The 14,952-nt window shown below is 44.2% G+C and overlaps 1 protein-coding gene across 1 annotated transcript; it reads left to right on the forward strand.

Moving 5' to 3' along the window:
* The first annotated feature begins 9,038 nt into the window (after window positions 1-9,038).
* CXCR2 (C-X-C motif chemokine receptor 2) lies at window positions 9,039-13,790 on the forward strand. Its single transcript, XM_049888139.1, has 2 exons — window positions 9,039-9,103; window positions 11,016-13,790. The coding sequence occupies exon 2, from the start codon at window positions 11,041-11,043 to the stop codon at window positions 12,115-12,117; it is 1,077 nt and encodes a 358-aa protein (XP_049744096.1). The 5' UTR covers window positions 9,039-9,103; window positions 11,016-11,040; the 3' UTR covers window positions 12,118-13,790.
* Window positions 13,791-14,952: the final 1,162 nt, after the last annotated feature.

Raw genomic sequence — 14,952 nt, forward strand, 5'->3', positions numbered from 1 at the left:
CATCTGACCCAGGCCATGGTATTTCAATCACATCATATGCATGTGAAATCTGGACAATGAATAAGAAAGACAGAAGAAGAATTGAAACCTTTGAACTGTGGTGTCGGCACAGAATATTGAATAGATCATGGACTGCCAAAACAGTGAACAATCTGTTTTGGAAGTACAACCACAAAGTTCCTTAGAAGCAAGGATGGCAAGACTGCACCTTACAAACTTTAGACATGTTGTCAGGAGAGATCAGTCCCTGGAGAAGGCTTGGTAAACTACAGGGTCTTCGGAAAAGAGAAAGACCCTCAATGAGATGGATTGACACAATGGCTGCAACAATGGGCTCAAGCATAACAACGATTGTGAGGATGGCGCAGGACTGGCAGTGTTTCATTCTGTTGTACATAGGGTCACTATGAGTCGGAACTGACTCGATGGCACCTAACAACAACAACACCTCTCACCATATACAAAAATTAGCTCAAAAGAGATTAACAATCTAAATATAAAAGCTAACACCATAAAACTCTTAGAAGAAAACATAGGAGTAAATCTTCAAGTCCTATGTCCTTCATGTCATAGATTCTTAGATACAATATGAAAAGCACAAGCAACAAAAGAAAATTTGAATTCATCAAGATGAAAAAATTTTATGCATCCGAAGACATTAACAAGTAAATGAAAGATAATCTACAGAATGGGAGAAAATATTTGCAAATCCTATCCGATAAGGGTTTAATGTCAAAAATATATACAGAACTCTTACGAATCAACAGCAACAAAAAAACAACCCAACTTAAAAATGGACAAAGGATTTGAACAGGTATTTCTCCAATAAGAGATGTTATTGTTAGGTGCCGTCAAGTCGGTTCTGAATCATAGCAGCCCTATATACAAAAGAAAGAAACACTGCCCACTCTTGTGCCATCCTCACAATCATTGTTATGCTTGAGCTCATTGTTGCAGCCAGTGTGTCAATCCATCTCATTGAGGGTCTTCTTCTTTTTTGCTGACCCTCTACTTTACCAAGCATGGTGTCCTTCTCCAGGGACAGTTCCCTCCTGATAACATGTCCAAAGTATGTGAGACAAAGTCTCACCATCCTTGCTTCCAATACACTCTAGCTATATTTCTTTCAAGACAGACTTGTTTGTTCTTTTGGCAGTCCATGATATATTCAATATTCTTTGCCAACACCATAATTCGAAGGCATCAATTCTTCGGTCTTCCTTATTCATTGTCCAGCTTTTGCATGCATATGAAGCAATTGAAAATTCCATGCCTTAGGCCAGGCCTTAGTCCTCAAAGTGACATCTTTGCTTTTTAACACTTTAAAGAGAGGTCTTTTGCAGCAGATTTGCCCAATGCAATACATTGTTTGATTTCTTGACTGGTGCTTCCATGGGCATTGATTTGGATCCAAGTAAAATGAAATCTTTGACAACTTCGATATTTCCTCTGTTTATCATGATGTTGCTTAATAGCAAGTGTTAATGAGGATGTGGAGAAATTGGAACCCCTGGGCATTGCCGGTGGGAATGTACAAGGGTTCAGCCACAGTGGAAAACAGCATGGCAGATCCTCAAAAAAGTTGAGCATAGAATTATCATATGACCCAGCCATTCTACTCCTAGGTATATACGATACCCAAAAGAATTGAAAGCAGGGGCTCAAACAGATACTTGTTACACCAATGTTTGTTGAAGCATCGTTCACAATAACTAAAAAGTAGAAACAACCCAAACATCAACAGATGAATGGATAAACAGAATGTGGTGTAACCATGCAATGGAATATTATTTAGTCATAACAAAAGAATGAGCTCTAATACTTGCTACAACATGAATGAACCTTGAAAACGTGCTAAATGAAATAAGCTAGACACAAAATGACAAATATCGTATGATTCTACTCATATAAAGTATCTAGAAGAGGCATATTCATAGAGTCAGAAAGTAGACTAGTGGTTACCGGGGCTGGGAGGAAGGAAGAATGAGGAGCTATTGCTTAAGAGATATGGAGTTTCTGTTTGAGGTGATGAAAAAGTTTTGGGAATAGATAGTGGCGATGGTTGCGCGACATTGTGAATGTAACTAATGCCACTGAATTGGACACTTAAAATGGTTAAGATAGTAAATTTTGTTATATATTTTACCACAATAAAATTTATTTTGTTTATATTGTTGTGGTTGAGAATATACACAGCAAAACACATACCAAGTCAACAGTTTCTACCTGTACAATTCAGTGACACTGATCACATTCTTTGAGTTGTGCAGCCATTCTCACCCTCCTTTTCTGAGTTGTTCCTCTCCTAGTAACATAAAACCACTGTCCCCTAAGGTTTCTGTCTAATCTTCCAGGTTTCTGTTGTCGATTTGATCCCATATAGATAACTCTTAAAAGAGCATAACGCTCAAGGCAGACCTTTTTTATTAGTTAAGCTAAACTATTGTTTGGTTTTAAGAAGACTTCAGGGAATATTTTTGGTTTAAGGTTTTAAGATTTTCTTAGGGCAATAGTGTCAGAAAACCTGGAGTCCACGAGAATTTGAAATTATGTTCTGCATTTTTCTTTTTTTGATTAGGATTCCTCTATAAAATTTTTGATCAAAATGTTCAGTAAGGATAGCCGGGCACCGTCCAGTTCTGGTCTCATGGCAGAGAAGATAGTTATTCATGGAGGCAATTAGCCACGCATTCCATTTCCTCCTATTCCTGACTCACCTTCTTCCTCTGTTGCTCCAGAAAATAGAAACCAATTGTTGTGTCATAGATGGCCACTTGCAAGCTTTTAAGACCCCAGGAACTATGCAATGAACTAGGAGGTGGAACAGAAGCACTAAACATGCTATTAGACCAGCTAGCTGGGATGTCCCATGAAACCATGATCCTAAATCTCCAAACCAAGGAAACAAATCCCATGAGGTGTCTGGTTGTATATAAGCAGGCTCAGCAGCTACTCTCTTTTTTTTCTGTCCCCTACACTAATGCAATAGTCATGCAATAGTGGTGGATTCTGGAGCTAGGCTGTCTGAGTTAGGGTCCCAGCTATGTCAGTTAACAGCTATGGACTTTGGGCAAGTGACTAAATCTCACTGGGTCCCAGTTTTATCATCTGTAAAATGGGGATAATAAGATCTACTGCATAGGACTGTTATTGGTTTAATGAGTTTATACTTATAAAGCAATTAAAATGATGTTGGCATGTGTCATGGATTGAATTGTGTCCCCCAAAGATATCTGTCCACTTGACTAGGTCATAATTTCCTTGTATGATTTTATGATTGTCTACCATTTTATCTTCTGATGTGATTTCCCTATATGTTGTAAATCCTATCACTATGATGTAATAAGATGGATTAGTGGCAGTTACATTGATGAGGTCTACAAGATTAGGTAGTGTCTTAAGCCAGTCTTTTTTGAGATATAAAAGAGAGAGGTGAGCAGAGAGACATGGGAGCCTCATACCACCAAGAAAGCAGTGCCAGGAGCAGAGCGTCCTTTGGACCTGAGGTTCCTGCACTGAGATGCTCCCAGACCAAGGGAAGACTGATGACAAGGACCTCCCTCCAGAACCGACAGAGACAAAAAGCCTTCCCCTGAAGCTGGCGCTTGAATTTCAACTTCTAGCCTAGTGGACTGTGAGAGAATAATCTTCTCTTTGTTAAAGCCATCCACTTGTGATACTTCTGTTACACCAGCACGAGATGACTAAGACAGCACTGTTAGCTATTATTATTACATTATTCTCCTAAATAGTTTCTGGAAGGAGCCCTGGTGGCAATGATTAAGTGTTTGGCTGCTAACCAAAATTTTGGTGGTTTGAACCCACTAGCAGCTCCAGAGGAGAAGAGACTTGGAGATCTGCCTCTGTAAAGTGTACAGCCTAGGAAATCCTATAGGGGGGTTCTACTCTGTTACTTTGGGTTGCTACGAGTCGAAGATCAACTCAACAGCACCTAACAAGAAAAACAAATAGTTTCTGGAGTCCCTGGGTGCTGTAAACAGTTAATGCACTTGACTGCTAACCAAAAGGTTGGAGGTTCAAGTCCACCCAGAGGCCCTTCCGAAGAAAGGCCTGATGATCTACACGATCCACTTCTGAAAAATCAGCCATTGAAAACTATATGGAAAAAAAAAAAAAACTCTATGGAGTGCAGTTCTACTTTGACACACCTGGGGTCGCCATGAGTTGGAGTCAGCTCAACAGCAACCAGTACTGGTAAAGAGTGTCTGCCTCAAATCTTTCCCCTTCAATCTGCCCTCCGGACAAATAGAGACCAACTGGCCGCAGAGTAATCTTTCTAAAATATGCATTCGATCATTTTCTTCTCCTATTACCCGCTCACCCACCTCTTCCAGTTTTCCAAGTTGTGCCTGTGAAGAGAAAGACACAGGATAGTGATAGCTAAAGGGGTCCTAGGAGAGAGGGAGGGTGAGAAAGACATAAGCCAGTTCAGGGGCTGAAAGGGAAGAGCAGTTGAGGGACAGAGAAGGTAGGAAGCAGAATTCTCAAGGAAGTGAGAGGCAGGTTCCACAGCCAGATGTCAGAGTTCCCCAGAAACAAAAGGAGGAACACTTCTCACAGTGACCCTGGAGAGAAGGAAGAAACAGCATGCCCGTTCAGGCAAGTCTGTTGGCAAGAGACTGGGGTTGCCTACACCTTCCTCGTAAAGAAGGAGGTGCAGGTTCAAAAGGCTGAGAGACAGAAGGTAGACTAGACAAACCTCCACCTTCAGACTAGCAGGCTCCTCCAGTAGCCATTAGACAGAAAGGCGTGAAAATCTCAAGCACTCATCCCTGAATGAGCAGATGGGACCTTCGCCTGGAGACAGAGTCCCAGGGCACACCTCCTCTGTGGGAACACCTCCCCTTGTGGGCCTCTTGGGTTTCCCCTCTGCAGCCCAGCATCAGAAGTTTCCCCATAAAGGGTGCTAAACTTTCTTTCCTGCCCAACAGCCTTAACAGCTTCCACACTGTGAGTCACATCAGAGGTGTCAGTGGCCACTGCAAAAACAACAGCAGATACAGCAGCAACAGGAGGTAGGTGATCTGTTCAGTCTTAGAATTGCTGGGGACATATTTCTGATAGAAGGTACTTGGGAAATTCCAGCCCCTCTTTTTCTGAGTCTCCTAGTTGCTGGGGTGATGAATTGCAGAAACTTTCAGCTGAAGATAATTAAGTCTTTGCCCAGACAGTGCTGTCCCACAGAACCTTCTGCAATAACTGAAATGTTCTTTATCTGCACTGTCCAGTATGGTAGCCACTAGACACACTTAGCTATTGAGCATTGAAATATAGCTAGGATGACTGAGGAACTGAATTCTTATTTTATTTTGAATAATTTAAATTTGAATAGCCATATACGGCTCAACCAAATCAAACCTGTTGCCATCGAGTAGATTCTGACTCATAGCCACCCTGTAGGATTGAGTAGAATTGTCCCACTGGGTTTCCAAGGAGCGCCTGGTAGATTTGAACTGCTGACGTTTTGGTTAGCAGAAGTGACTCTTAACCACTACGCCACCAGGGTTTCCCACATACAGTTAGTGGCCACCATACTGGAGAGCACAGACCTTTAACAATCTTTTCACATAGGATCACACCAGGGCCCAGAGAGAATAACTCGTTCACGCTCACCTTGACCATTAATAGCAGAACTAGGTTTGGAAGCCAGTTTCTTAATCACCCCACCAACCGCATGCATGCGGAGGGTTCAGTGGAAATGAAATCAACTTAAAGAAAATCAAGAAGTAGACTTAATTACCTAGTACTGCTATAACAGGAATACCAGAAGTGAGTGGCTTTAACAAACAGACGTTTATTTTCTCACTGTTTAGGAGGCTATAGGTCCATATTCTGAGTGCCAGCCCTAGGGGAAGGCTTTCTCTCTCTGTTGGCTCTGGAGGAAGGTCCTCGTCTCTTCTGACCTTCTGCTCCTGGGCAGTCTTCATGTGGCTTGACATCTCTAGTCCCCAGTCTCTCTTAATACCCCAAAAGAAATTAACACTTAAGACATACCCTATGCTAAACCTGCCTCATTAACATAAAAAGGAAAACCTATTCCCAAATGGGATTATAACCACAGGCATAAAACCCATTCCTGTTGAGCCAATTGTGACTAATAGTGACCCTATAGGACAGAGTAGAACTGCCCTATAGGGTTTTCATGGAGTGGCTGGTAGATTTGAACTGCTGACCTTTTTAGTTAGCAGCCAAACTCTTAACCACTGCGCCACCAGGGCTCCACCACAGGCATAGAGGTTAGGATTTACAACACATTCTGGGGGGACACAATTCACTCCATAACATAGACCGGTTGAGAAGTGTTAAATCTGGGCTCCCCTTTCTATACTCTTTGTATTTGGTTGTCTGGAACAGAACTGTACCTAACTGGGCTTAGGAACCTGAGGCTGGGACCCATCCCCCTTGTTACAGTGGGCAGAAAACAGGATTTGAGGTCAGAAAAAAAAAAAGGTTAAACCTCAGTTCAGCTTTGTCACTCTAGGTAAGTTGCTTAACTTTCCTGAATCTTAGTTTCCACTTCCAGAAAGTGCCAATTTCACAGGGTTGTCATGAAGATTAAATAATACAAATTCTGGAAAGCACCTTGTCCAGAAGCTAGAACTTAGGCACTCAGCACTACAGTTAATATGACTATTGTTACCCAAGTAAAAGTACATCAAATTAAGATCTACAGCAAAGTCAGCTTTGAAAAGAAGGAAAAGAACAGAAGGAAACAGATGCAGCCAAACTATTTTTGTCCGATTGGAGAAGCAGTGGGAGAAACAGCATGTTATTAGTTGATAAACTATTTGAATAATAGTAACCACAACAATAAAAGTTAACACTGTGCTTTATGTGTATGCTAAACACTAATTTTATCCTCACCCCAACCCAATGCGTTAGGTTATGGGCCCCATCTTACTGATGAGTAAGCTAAGACTCAGAAAGGAAAAGTAACGTGCCCAAAGTTGCTCAGCTAGCAAAGTTCTTAACCACTCCTCTCAACTGCTTCTCATGTGTAATGAGCCTCTGTCTGGTTTGACCATCACCTAGCCAGGTGTCGTTGCTTTCTTCTCCAGCATGGGAAAGAGAGAGGTGACAAACACTGAAAAACCTTTCCTAAACAGTTAGACTCAAAGGTTCTTTCCTTGGGGTAGGGTCTTAAGAGAGTTTGCCACAGGCTTTGAGGACTTTCTGGGCCCTGGGGTATGTTAAGCAAGAGGACAGTGTAAGGAACAATGGAGGCGACTGAGGCTTTGTTAGCTGGGATAGGGGCCTGGGACAGGGCAATGAATTAGTGTGAATTAGTGCGCTACCTGTAATGTACCTGCTCTACCTTTCGTTAATCAAAACTGGTTACTATGGAGTCAATTCCAACTCATAGCCACCCTATAGGACAGAGTAGAACTGCCTCATAGGGTTTCCAAGGCTGTAATCTTTACGGAAGCAGACTGCCACATCTTTCTCCCACAGAGCGGCTAGTGGACTCAAACCTCCAACCTTTCAGTTAGCAGCCTAACTGAGCGCTTAACCACTGCACTACCAGGGCTCCTTTTCACTTATGATCAATAGCAAATGTGATTAAATATATTCTTAGAATCACCCAACGCTGTTTTCAACAATGTGTTTGGACTTGAGTTGGATTTTGACTTTGGCTGAGGACTTCCTTTCTAACTAGATGCTCTTTGCTCTAAGGCTGGTGGCCACTACACAGTTCTGGTCCTCAGACCCAATCCCAGTGTGTAAACCAAGAAAGAATAGCAACGCCCTAGTAAGGGACCTTAAGTGCTACGGGTGCTAACCAAAAGGTCAGAAGTTCGAATCTGCCAGGCACTCCTTGGAAACTCTATGGGGCAGTTCCACTCTGTCCTATAGGGTCGCTATGAGTCGGAATCGACTCGACGGCAGTGGGTTTTAATAAGGGACCTGGCCAAAGAAGATGTTTGGGAAATGAGGTGAAAGGCAAGGAGAGGCAGGAATGGGCCCCCGCTCAGGGATGTGACATAGAGAAGGAGTCTGTGAGGCTCTGAGGAATCTTCAAGAGCATATGGAAGACAAGTGGCAGTATGTCCAGGCAGGAAAGCTACCAGACTCACCAGAGGCCTAAGTTCTATCTCCATTCCCTTAATAAGTTGTCCCCCACCTTGAGATGTGAAAGATGTTAAAAAGCAATAGCGCTGCTGACTGGTAAGCACCTGCGAAACCCACTCTAACAGATTTGTGGGATGGTAAGTCACATGCAATGTGGGAGAGAGAAGTCAGAGAGGCCACGGAAAGTAACGAGGTTTATTATACTCACTGTTCCCAGAGATGGGGAGGCACAGCATGCCATGAGGCAGGGCCACACAAGGGGTTGTATCTGAGGACAAGGTTACAAGTTGGAGTTGTAGGAAAGGACTTAAGCGATGATGGCCAGCAGGATGGGGTTAGCTAGGTTGTCCAGGCTTCCTGGGGACTGGACATTTTGAATAATTCTGCAGGCTCAGTGGGCATACAGGCTGTCCCTAGTTGCTGGGTACCTGACCCCGGGGCAATTAGAACAGGTGTGTAGTGGTCCAGGAGTATGAGAACCTGGTAAGAGGAGTGGTTGGAGAATGGACTTCATTAGCTGCTCGGGAAGGGGAATGGACTGGCTTCCAGTCAGGGCCTCAAGACTGTGTCAAGACAGCTTTTGAAGAAAATGGTACTGCAAAGCCTAAGGCAGCTGGCGTGGGAAGTGTCAGATAGGTCAGCTGAAAAACCGCTGCAAAGATCAAGACAAAAATGAGAGAAATTGGTGTAGTCCTGGGCCAACCATTTCCTTTGTCTGGGCTTCAATTTCTTCATCAGTGAAATGGGAGGACTGGCTAGAAAACCCTACAGTTCCTTCCCAATATGAACTCTATGAGTCCATAAAGTCACTATCTATTAAAGAATTGACCTGGGAACTAATTATTCAAAGTTATCAAAAGCCACACTGCACGCTCAAGAACTCCACCCCTCGGTTGAGCAATCTAATTCAACACTTCACTTCCTCTCCTCTGTTTTCACAGCACCACCACCCTTTCATTGACCACATCTGCCCTCCTGGAGGTGTCATACAGGTGAAAAGCTCAGCATCTTGGTAAGTCTTGGAAAACCCACCACCTCCTAACGCCCCAGGTTGTCTCTGTTTTCTGTTTCCTTTGACACCCAGCCTGTATTTATCCCAGGCACCTATCCCCCCACCTGGTGGGCCCCCCATCCACACCCCTCAGTCTCTTCATTCTCACTCCTTAGGTCTTCTTATTCCCAAAGGGAGAATGTCTGCCCCTCTTCCTATACCCTACTCCAACAACAACTTAGACAACTGCTGCCCACCCCCTTCCCTTGACCCTGTAGCCTTCCCAGGTTCAGCCAGCTCTCCCTGCTTTGGCTAGGGGATCTGAGGATGGGTCAGGCACTGCTAATTTCCCCTCCTTTATATTAAATACAAATCTTTGTGAATTATATTTGTAGAGAATACTGGGATTGTGTTGAAATGGCTGGCTGAATATTTTCTTCATGTTAAAAAGATTGCCTTAAATATTTGGGATTTTGTCTATGTCCCTGTTCTATGGTTTTGTTTTTCGATACACTTTAATTTTTAGAGCAGTTTTAGGTTCACAGAATAATTGTACAGAAAGTACAGAGAGTTCACGTACACTGTTCTATAGTATTTTTATGTAGTAAATTAGAATTCATCTAAACAACTGTGTGTCACTAAGAGGCTGGCAGGTTTGTTTAATCAGGGAAGCTCTTGCTTGGTCACCGAGAACATGATGGAGTGGTCAGTAGAAGTCAGATCACTCGAGACTGTTTGGTTTATCATTCTTGCAAGGTCTGACTCTTTAATTTTGGGTCTAAGGAATAGCCAAAGAAAGTAATGCACAAGGCCTAAAATAATGTGAGTGAACTATATACAGGTTGACTTAATAATCTACGTAAGGTGTGATTTTTTTTTAAGACGTAGGGCTGAATACTGAAAATGATATGCCATGTGGACCCATTGACACCTAGTCTGAATCCTGGCTCCTCCACTTATTGGTTTGGTGACTGCAGGCTGGTTGCTGAGCCTCCCTGTGCCTCGGTATTCTCACCAGCCAATTGGGGCTAATAAGAACTATTTGTAATGATTGAGGGAGATCAGGGATGAATCAAGACACACACAGGCAGGACAGGTAGGAACACCACCGGGACTGGAAAGCCACCAAGAACAAAGACACTGTTTCCACCTGTCATCTTTGCTTCCTGTTGCCTCCCTGCCTTATTCTAGGGGCACACTGGCTTTTTCTGCTTGCCCCTATGTGGCAGAATATGGGTGCCCCAAGCTCCCAAGATAACCGGTTACATTTTCACCTACCTGAAGAATCAGCCACCTCCTTATATTTTTTTAAAGTACACAAACGCTCCCAGAACAGACCTCCTTCCTGACAAAGAAGCTCCGGGCCGTATTAACTGATGGACATTTCTTCTAGCTCAAGCATTCTGAAACTCTATTCTGCCATCGCTGCAACCGTATTCCAGAGCACATCTTGTAAAATGACTTTCAGAAAGTAGGACAAAAGGTTCATCTCGCAGTTAAACCTTGATCTTTTCCTAGGGGTACAACCCAAAAGATTACCCCCATAACCCTTGATATTGAGAGCTGAGTGGCATTTTATGTTTCTAAACATTAAATCCAGCCTCAGCACCCAAAGATGTGCACCACTGAGGGCCCCAAGACAACTTGCTCTGTAGGGATTATCCAAAGGAGAGGTTCAACAATGTTTTGGGCGATGGTGATATCATGAAAAATCCTAAGAACCTCTGGTTTTAAAGAGGCACGCTCCTTTTGGTGAAATGTCCTGTTTATCACTAAATGTGTCTCATTCTTCAGAGCCCTTGCTATTCACACATATGAAGTGAAAGTTACGTCTGTGCAAGCCAGTGCAAATTAGCCCAGGTTCTTGGGCAGGGAAAGGGCTAGAACCTGTAGGGGACTTTATTGTATAGTAACCTTCATCTCTCTTCTACAGGCCAGGGTTAAAGTTTATCTCAAAAATGGAAGAATTTAACTTCGATAATTTAAGCCTTGAAGATTTCTTTGGAGATGATAGTAATTACAGTTACAGTACTGGAATACCCTCTATTCTATCAGATTCTGCCCCATGCCGGCCAGAATCCCTTGAAATCAACAAGAATGTTGTGATCACCATCTATGCCCTGGTGTTCCTGCTGAGCCTGCTGGGAAACACCCTGGTGATGCTGGTCATCTTATACAACCGGGTCAGCTGCTCTGTCACGGATGTCTACCTGCTGAACCTGGCCATGGCTGACCTGCTCTTCGCCCTGTCACTGCCCATCTGGGCTGCCTCCAAGAAAAACGGCTGGATTTTTGGCACACCCCTATGCAAGGTGGTCTCACTCTTGAAGGAAGTCAACTTCTACAGTGGTATCCTACTGCTGGCCTGCATCAGCGTGGATCGCTACCTGGCCATTGTCCATGCCACACGCACGCTGATCCAGAAGCGCCATTTGGTCAAGTTCATATGCCTGGGCATCTGGGGACTGTCCCTGATTCTGGCCCTGCCCATTGTCCTCTTCCGTAAGGCTATCTACCCACCCTATTCCAGCCCAGTCTGCTACGAGGACATTGGTAACAATACAGCAAAATGGAGGCTCGTGCTCCGGATTCTGCCCCAGACCTTTGGCTTCATCCTGCCACTGCTGGTCATGGTGTTCTGCTATGGATTCACCCTGCGCACACTGTTTGAGGCCCACACGGGGCAGAAGCACAAGGCCATGAGGATCATCTTTGCTGTCGTGCTTGTCTTCCTGCTCTGCTGGCTGCCCTACAACCTGGTTCTGGTCACAGACACCCTCATGAGGATTGGGGTAATCAAGGAGACCTGTGAGCGCCGCAATGACATTGGCTGGGCTCTGGATGTCACCGAGATACTGGGCTTCCTCCACAGCTGCCTCAACCCCCTCATCTATGCTTTCATTGGCCAAAAGTTTCGACATGGACTGCTCAGGATTCTGGCCACCCATGGCCTGATCAGCAAGGACTTCTTAGCCAAGGATGGCAGGCCTTCATTTGTTGGCTCTTCTTCAGCGAACACTTCTACTACCCTCTAAGACCTCCTGCCTCTCTTCTAGCCCCTCGGGTTTCCTCTCTTCCTTTCATCATCCCATTCTAAGCCTCATATATAATGACTGTTCACTGTCTCTGTGTCAAGGCAGCCCCCAGTGGTGGTCACAGGAAGGAACTGAGGCTGCATCCATAGCAGGCCTCCACTGTAGGGTTCAGAAAACCTGCTCGTGGTGTCCCACCCTATGGCCGGTTGTTTTTAGGTGCCGTTGAGTTGGTTCTGAATCATAGCAAAGCCACACACAACAGAACAAAACACTGCCCTGTCCTGCGCCATCCCCACAATCGTTGTTACACTTGAGGCCATTGTTGCAGCCACTGTGTCAATCCATCTCATTGAGGATCTTCCTCTTTTTCGCTGACCCTCTACTTTACCAAGCTTGATGTCCTATCTATTTGAAATATGCCCTAAACTATGCCAGTTGCTAGAACTTGGTCCATCCTACCACTGGGCCTATAGCACTCTGTTTTCTGAGATATTTTAAAGACATTCTTTTAAGTGATTGCAGGAAATTCCCACCATTGGAAACCATTAGCGGCAAACACCATTAGTTGCTTCCCCAACCACCATTTTCCTCCCCTTTCTTCCTTGCTAGCAAAACCTACCTCCCTTTGAAAGAAGCTGAAAGTGACAATCACTTCTATGGCTCCCTTACTAAAAAAAAAAAAAAGTGGCCATATAGTCCAGCTCTGACTGATAATACTTAAGGGCAATAGTGTGCTGGTAAACTGCTCTCCAGGGAAAACAAGCCTGATTTATAGCGTTTGTCACTTTCCATAACGTAAATACTCCAACCATGACTGATTTCAAGGGTGGCTGTGTTTATCAACCAGCTCACAAAATTGCTGAAAATGTAATAATCTGATCTCATGAGCAGGCTCAAGTTGGCTCCAGTACACCACTGCTTAAGGGGAAGTCTGCTAGGGTCAGGGGGCTCCTAGAATCTTCCTGGATTAAGGAGAGCTTTTTTACCGCCTTGGCCACATCCCTGCTCCCAGTCTTTGAATGTGGCTCTAGGATATGATGTGTGATCCCGTGGCTGCTGCTTTGTGACAATGAGACAAAAGGCCCAACTCATTAGATGGGTGGAACCAAAGGATAAAAAGAACTTGGATTCAAAAAGGCAAGTTTGAATCACTAAGCCAATCCTGGCACCACCTACTTCCAACTTCTCATTAAATGAGATAGTTAAATGTCTTTTTTTTGTACTGTTATAGATCGAATTGTGTTCCCCCAAAAGATATGTTGAAATCCTAACCCTTGTATCTGTGAATGTGAGCCTGTTTGGAAACAGGGCCTTTGAAGGTTTTACCAGTTTTGTTAACATGAGGTCATACTGGAGTAAGGTGGGTCCTAATCTTATATGACTGGTGTCCTTATAAAAGAGGAGAAGATACACAGAGACAGAGAGACAGAGGGAAGGATGCCACATGATGCTACAGCTGGGAGCTAAGGAAAGCCTGGAGCTACCAGAAGCTAAGAGAGAAGCATGGAACAGATTCTCCCTCAAAGTCTCAGAAGGAATCAACACAGCTAATACCCTGATCTTGGACTGCCAGCTTTTGGAACTGTGAGACAATAAATTTCTGTTGTTATACTAGTTTGTGATATTTTGTTACAGCATCCCTGGGAAACTAATACATATATAAACCACTTTTAGTTGGGTATTTTGTTATTTGCAATCGAAAGCATCCAAAATGCTACAGAGAGGTTGGGCAAGGGTGAGCAGAAGTCCCAAATGAGGGTCTTCACAATAAGTGAATCCCTTTGCTATTTATTGGGTACGTAGAGAGACGAATTGGAATGGAGGCAGGGCTAGCCTTACCACTCCCCTCATCTCCAGCCCAAGCCTCCTGTTGGTGAACACATGGAAGGAAATGTGTTCTGGGATCATCTAGCGTTTCTCGCGTTCTTGGGTCAAATAGTAGTCAGGAGTGTCTTAGAAGGTGCAGAAGGTTGAGCGAGTTCACCAAATCAGCGGGATTGGGTAGCAGGAAGGCAGAGAGCTTTCCTAAGTTCAACCAGCAACTCCTACTTAGAGTCTCCCTTCAGTATCTCCTCTCTTTCCACGAAATACAAACACATCCATCATTCCGGGTTTGACAAGACAGCGGTAGTACAGAATGGGGACAGGATCTATGTCACCCAGAGAAAACAAAGAATTTGAGTCAATATTTATTGAGTGCTTATTATTCCCAGGGTTTGGGACATAGCAGTGACCACCACAGAAGGCCTTGCCCTGGCTCACTCATGAGGCTTGTCTCGGAGGAGTCTTTGTCAGGAGGGGCTCTAGCTCTGACCAGCCTAAGGAAAGATACTGAAGTGAATGGAACTTCACAGTTACCAAACATTTACCAAGTCTCAATCCTCTTCATTTTAAAACTATCTAACCACTAAACCAAGGAGATAACCATTTTCCCAGCCATGGCTATGAAAAGAGGCCTCTCCAGGGAGTAAAGACAAACTTCTGAGCTAGAAGGCTCCAGAAGGCAGGTAGCTACCACTCATAACTCAGGAAAGAGCTTTTCCTTTTGCATTCAGCAAACAGGATTAATTCAGTGACAATAGCCCCCTGCTCTGTGCCAGGCACTGTGCTAAGCTCAGGATCAGGCATGATTCAACTGCTCTGGCTGAGCCTTCCCAACAGCTTCTGATTCAGCATGAGGAAAATGCAGGGGAACATGTATTTACCAAACACCCGAGTTGCCAGAGGGACCAGGCATGTTCTGCCTGGGCAAGGCAGACAAGCCAGACAGCTCCCTGAGATGACTCTTTGAAGGAGGATGCCAAATTAAGTTTCACTTGGTTCCAGGACTCTGTT

The sequence above is a fragment of the Elephas maximus genome, chromosome 6 (assembly GCF_024166365.1).
Source record: "Elephas maximus indicus isolate mEleMax1 chromosome 6, mEleMax1 primary haplotype, whole genome shotgun sequence".
NCBI classification, from domain to species: Eukaryota; Metazoa; Chordata; class Mammalia; order Proboscidea; family Elephantidae; genus Elephas; species Elephas maximus.

What these genes read in the sequence shown, in the direction of transcription:
- CXCR2 (XM_049888139.1), top strand. Translation starts at nt 11,041, where the DNA reads ATGGAAGAATTTAACTTCGATAATTTAAGCCTTGAAGATTTCTTTGGA.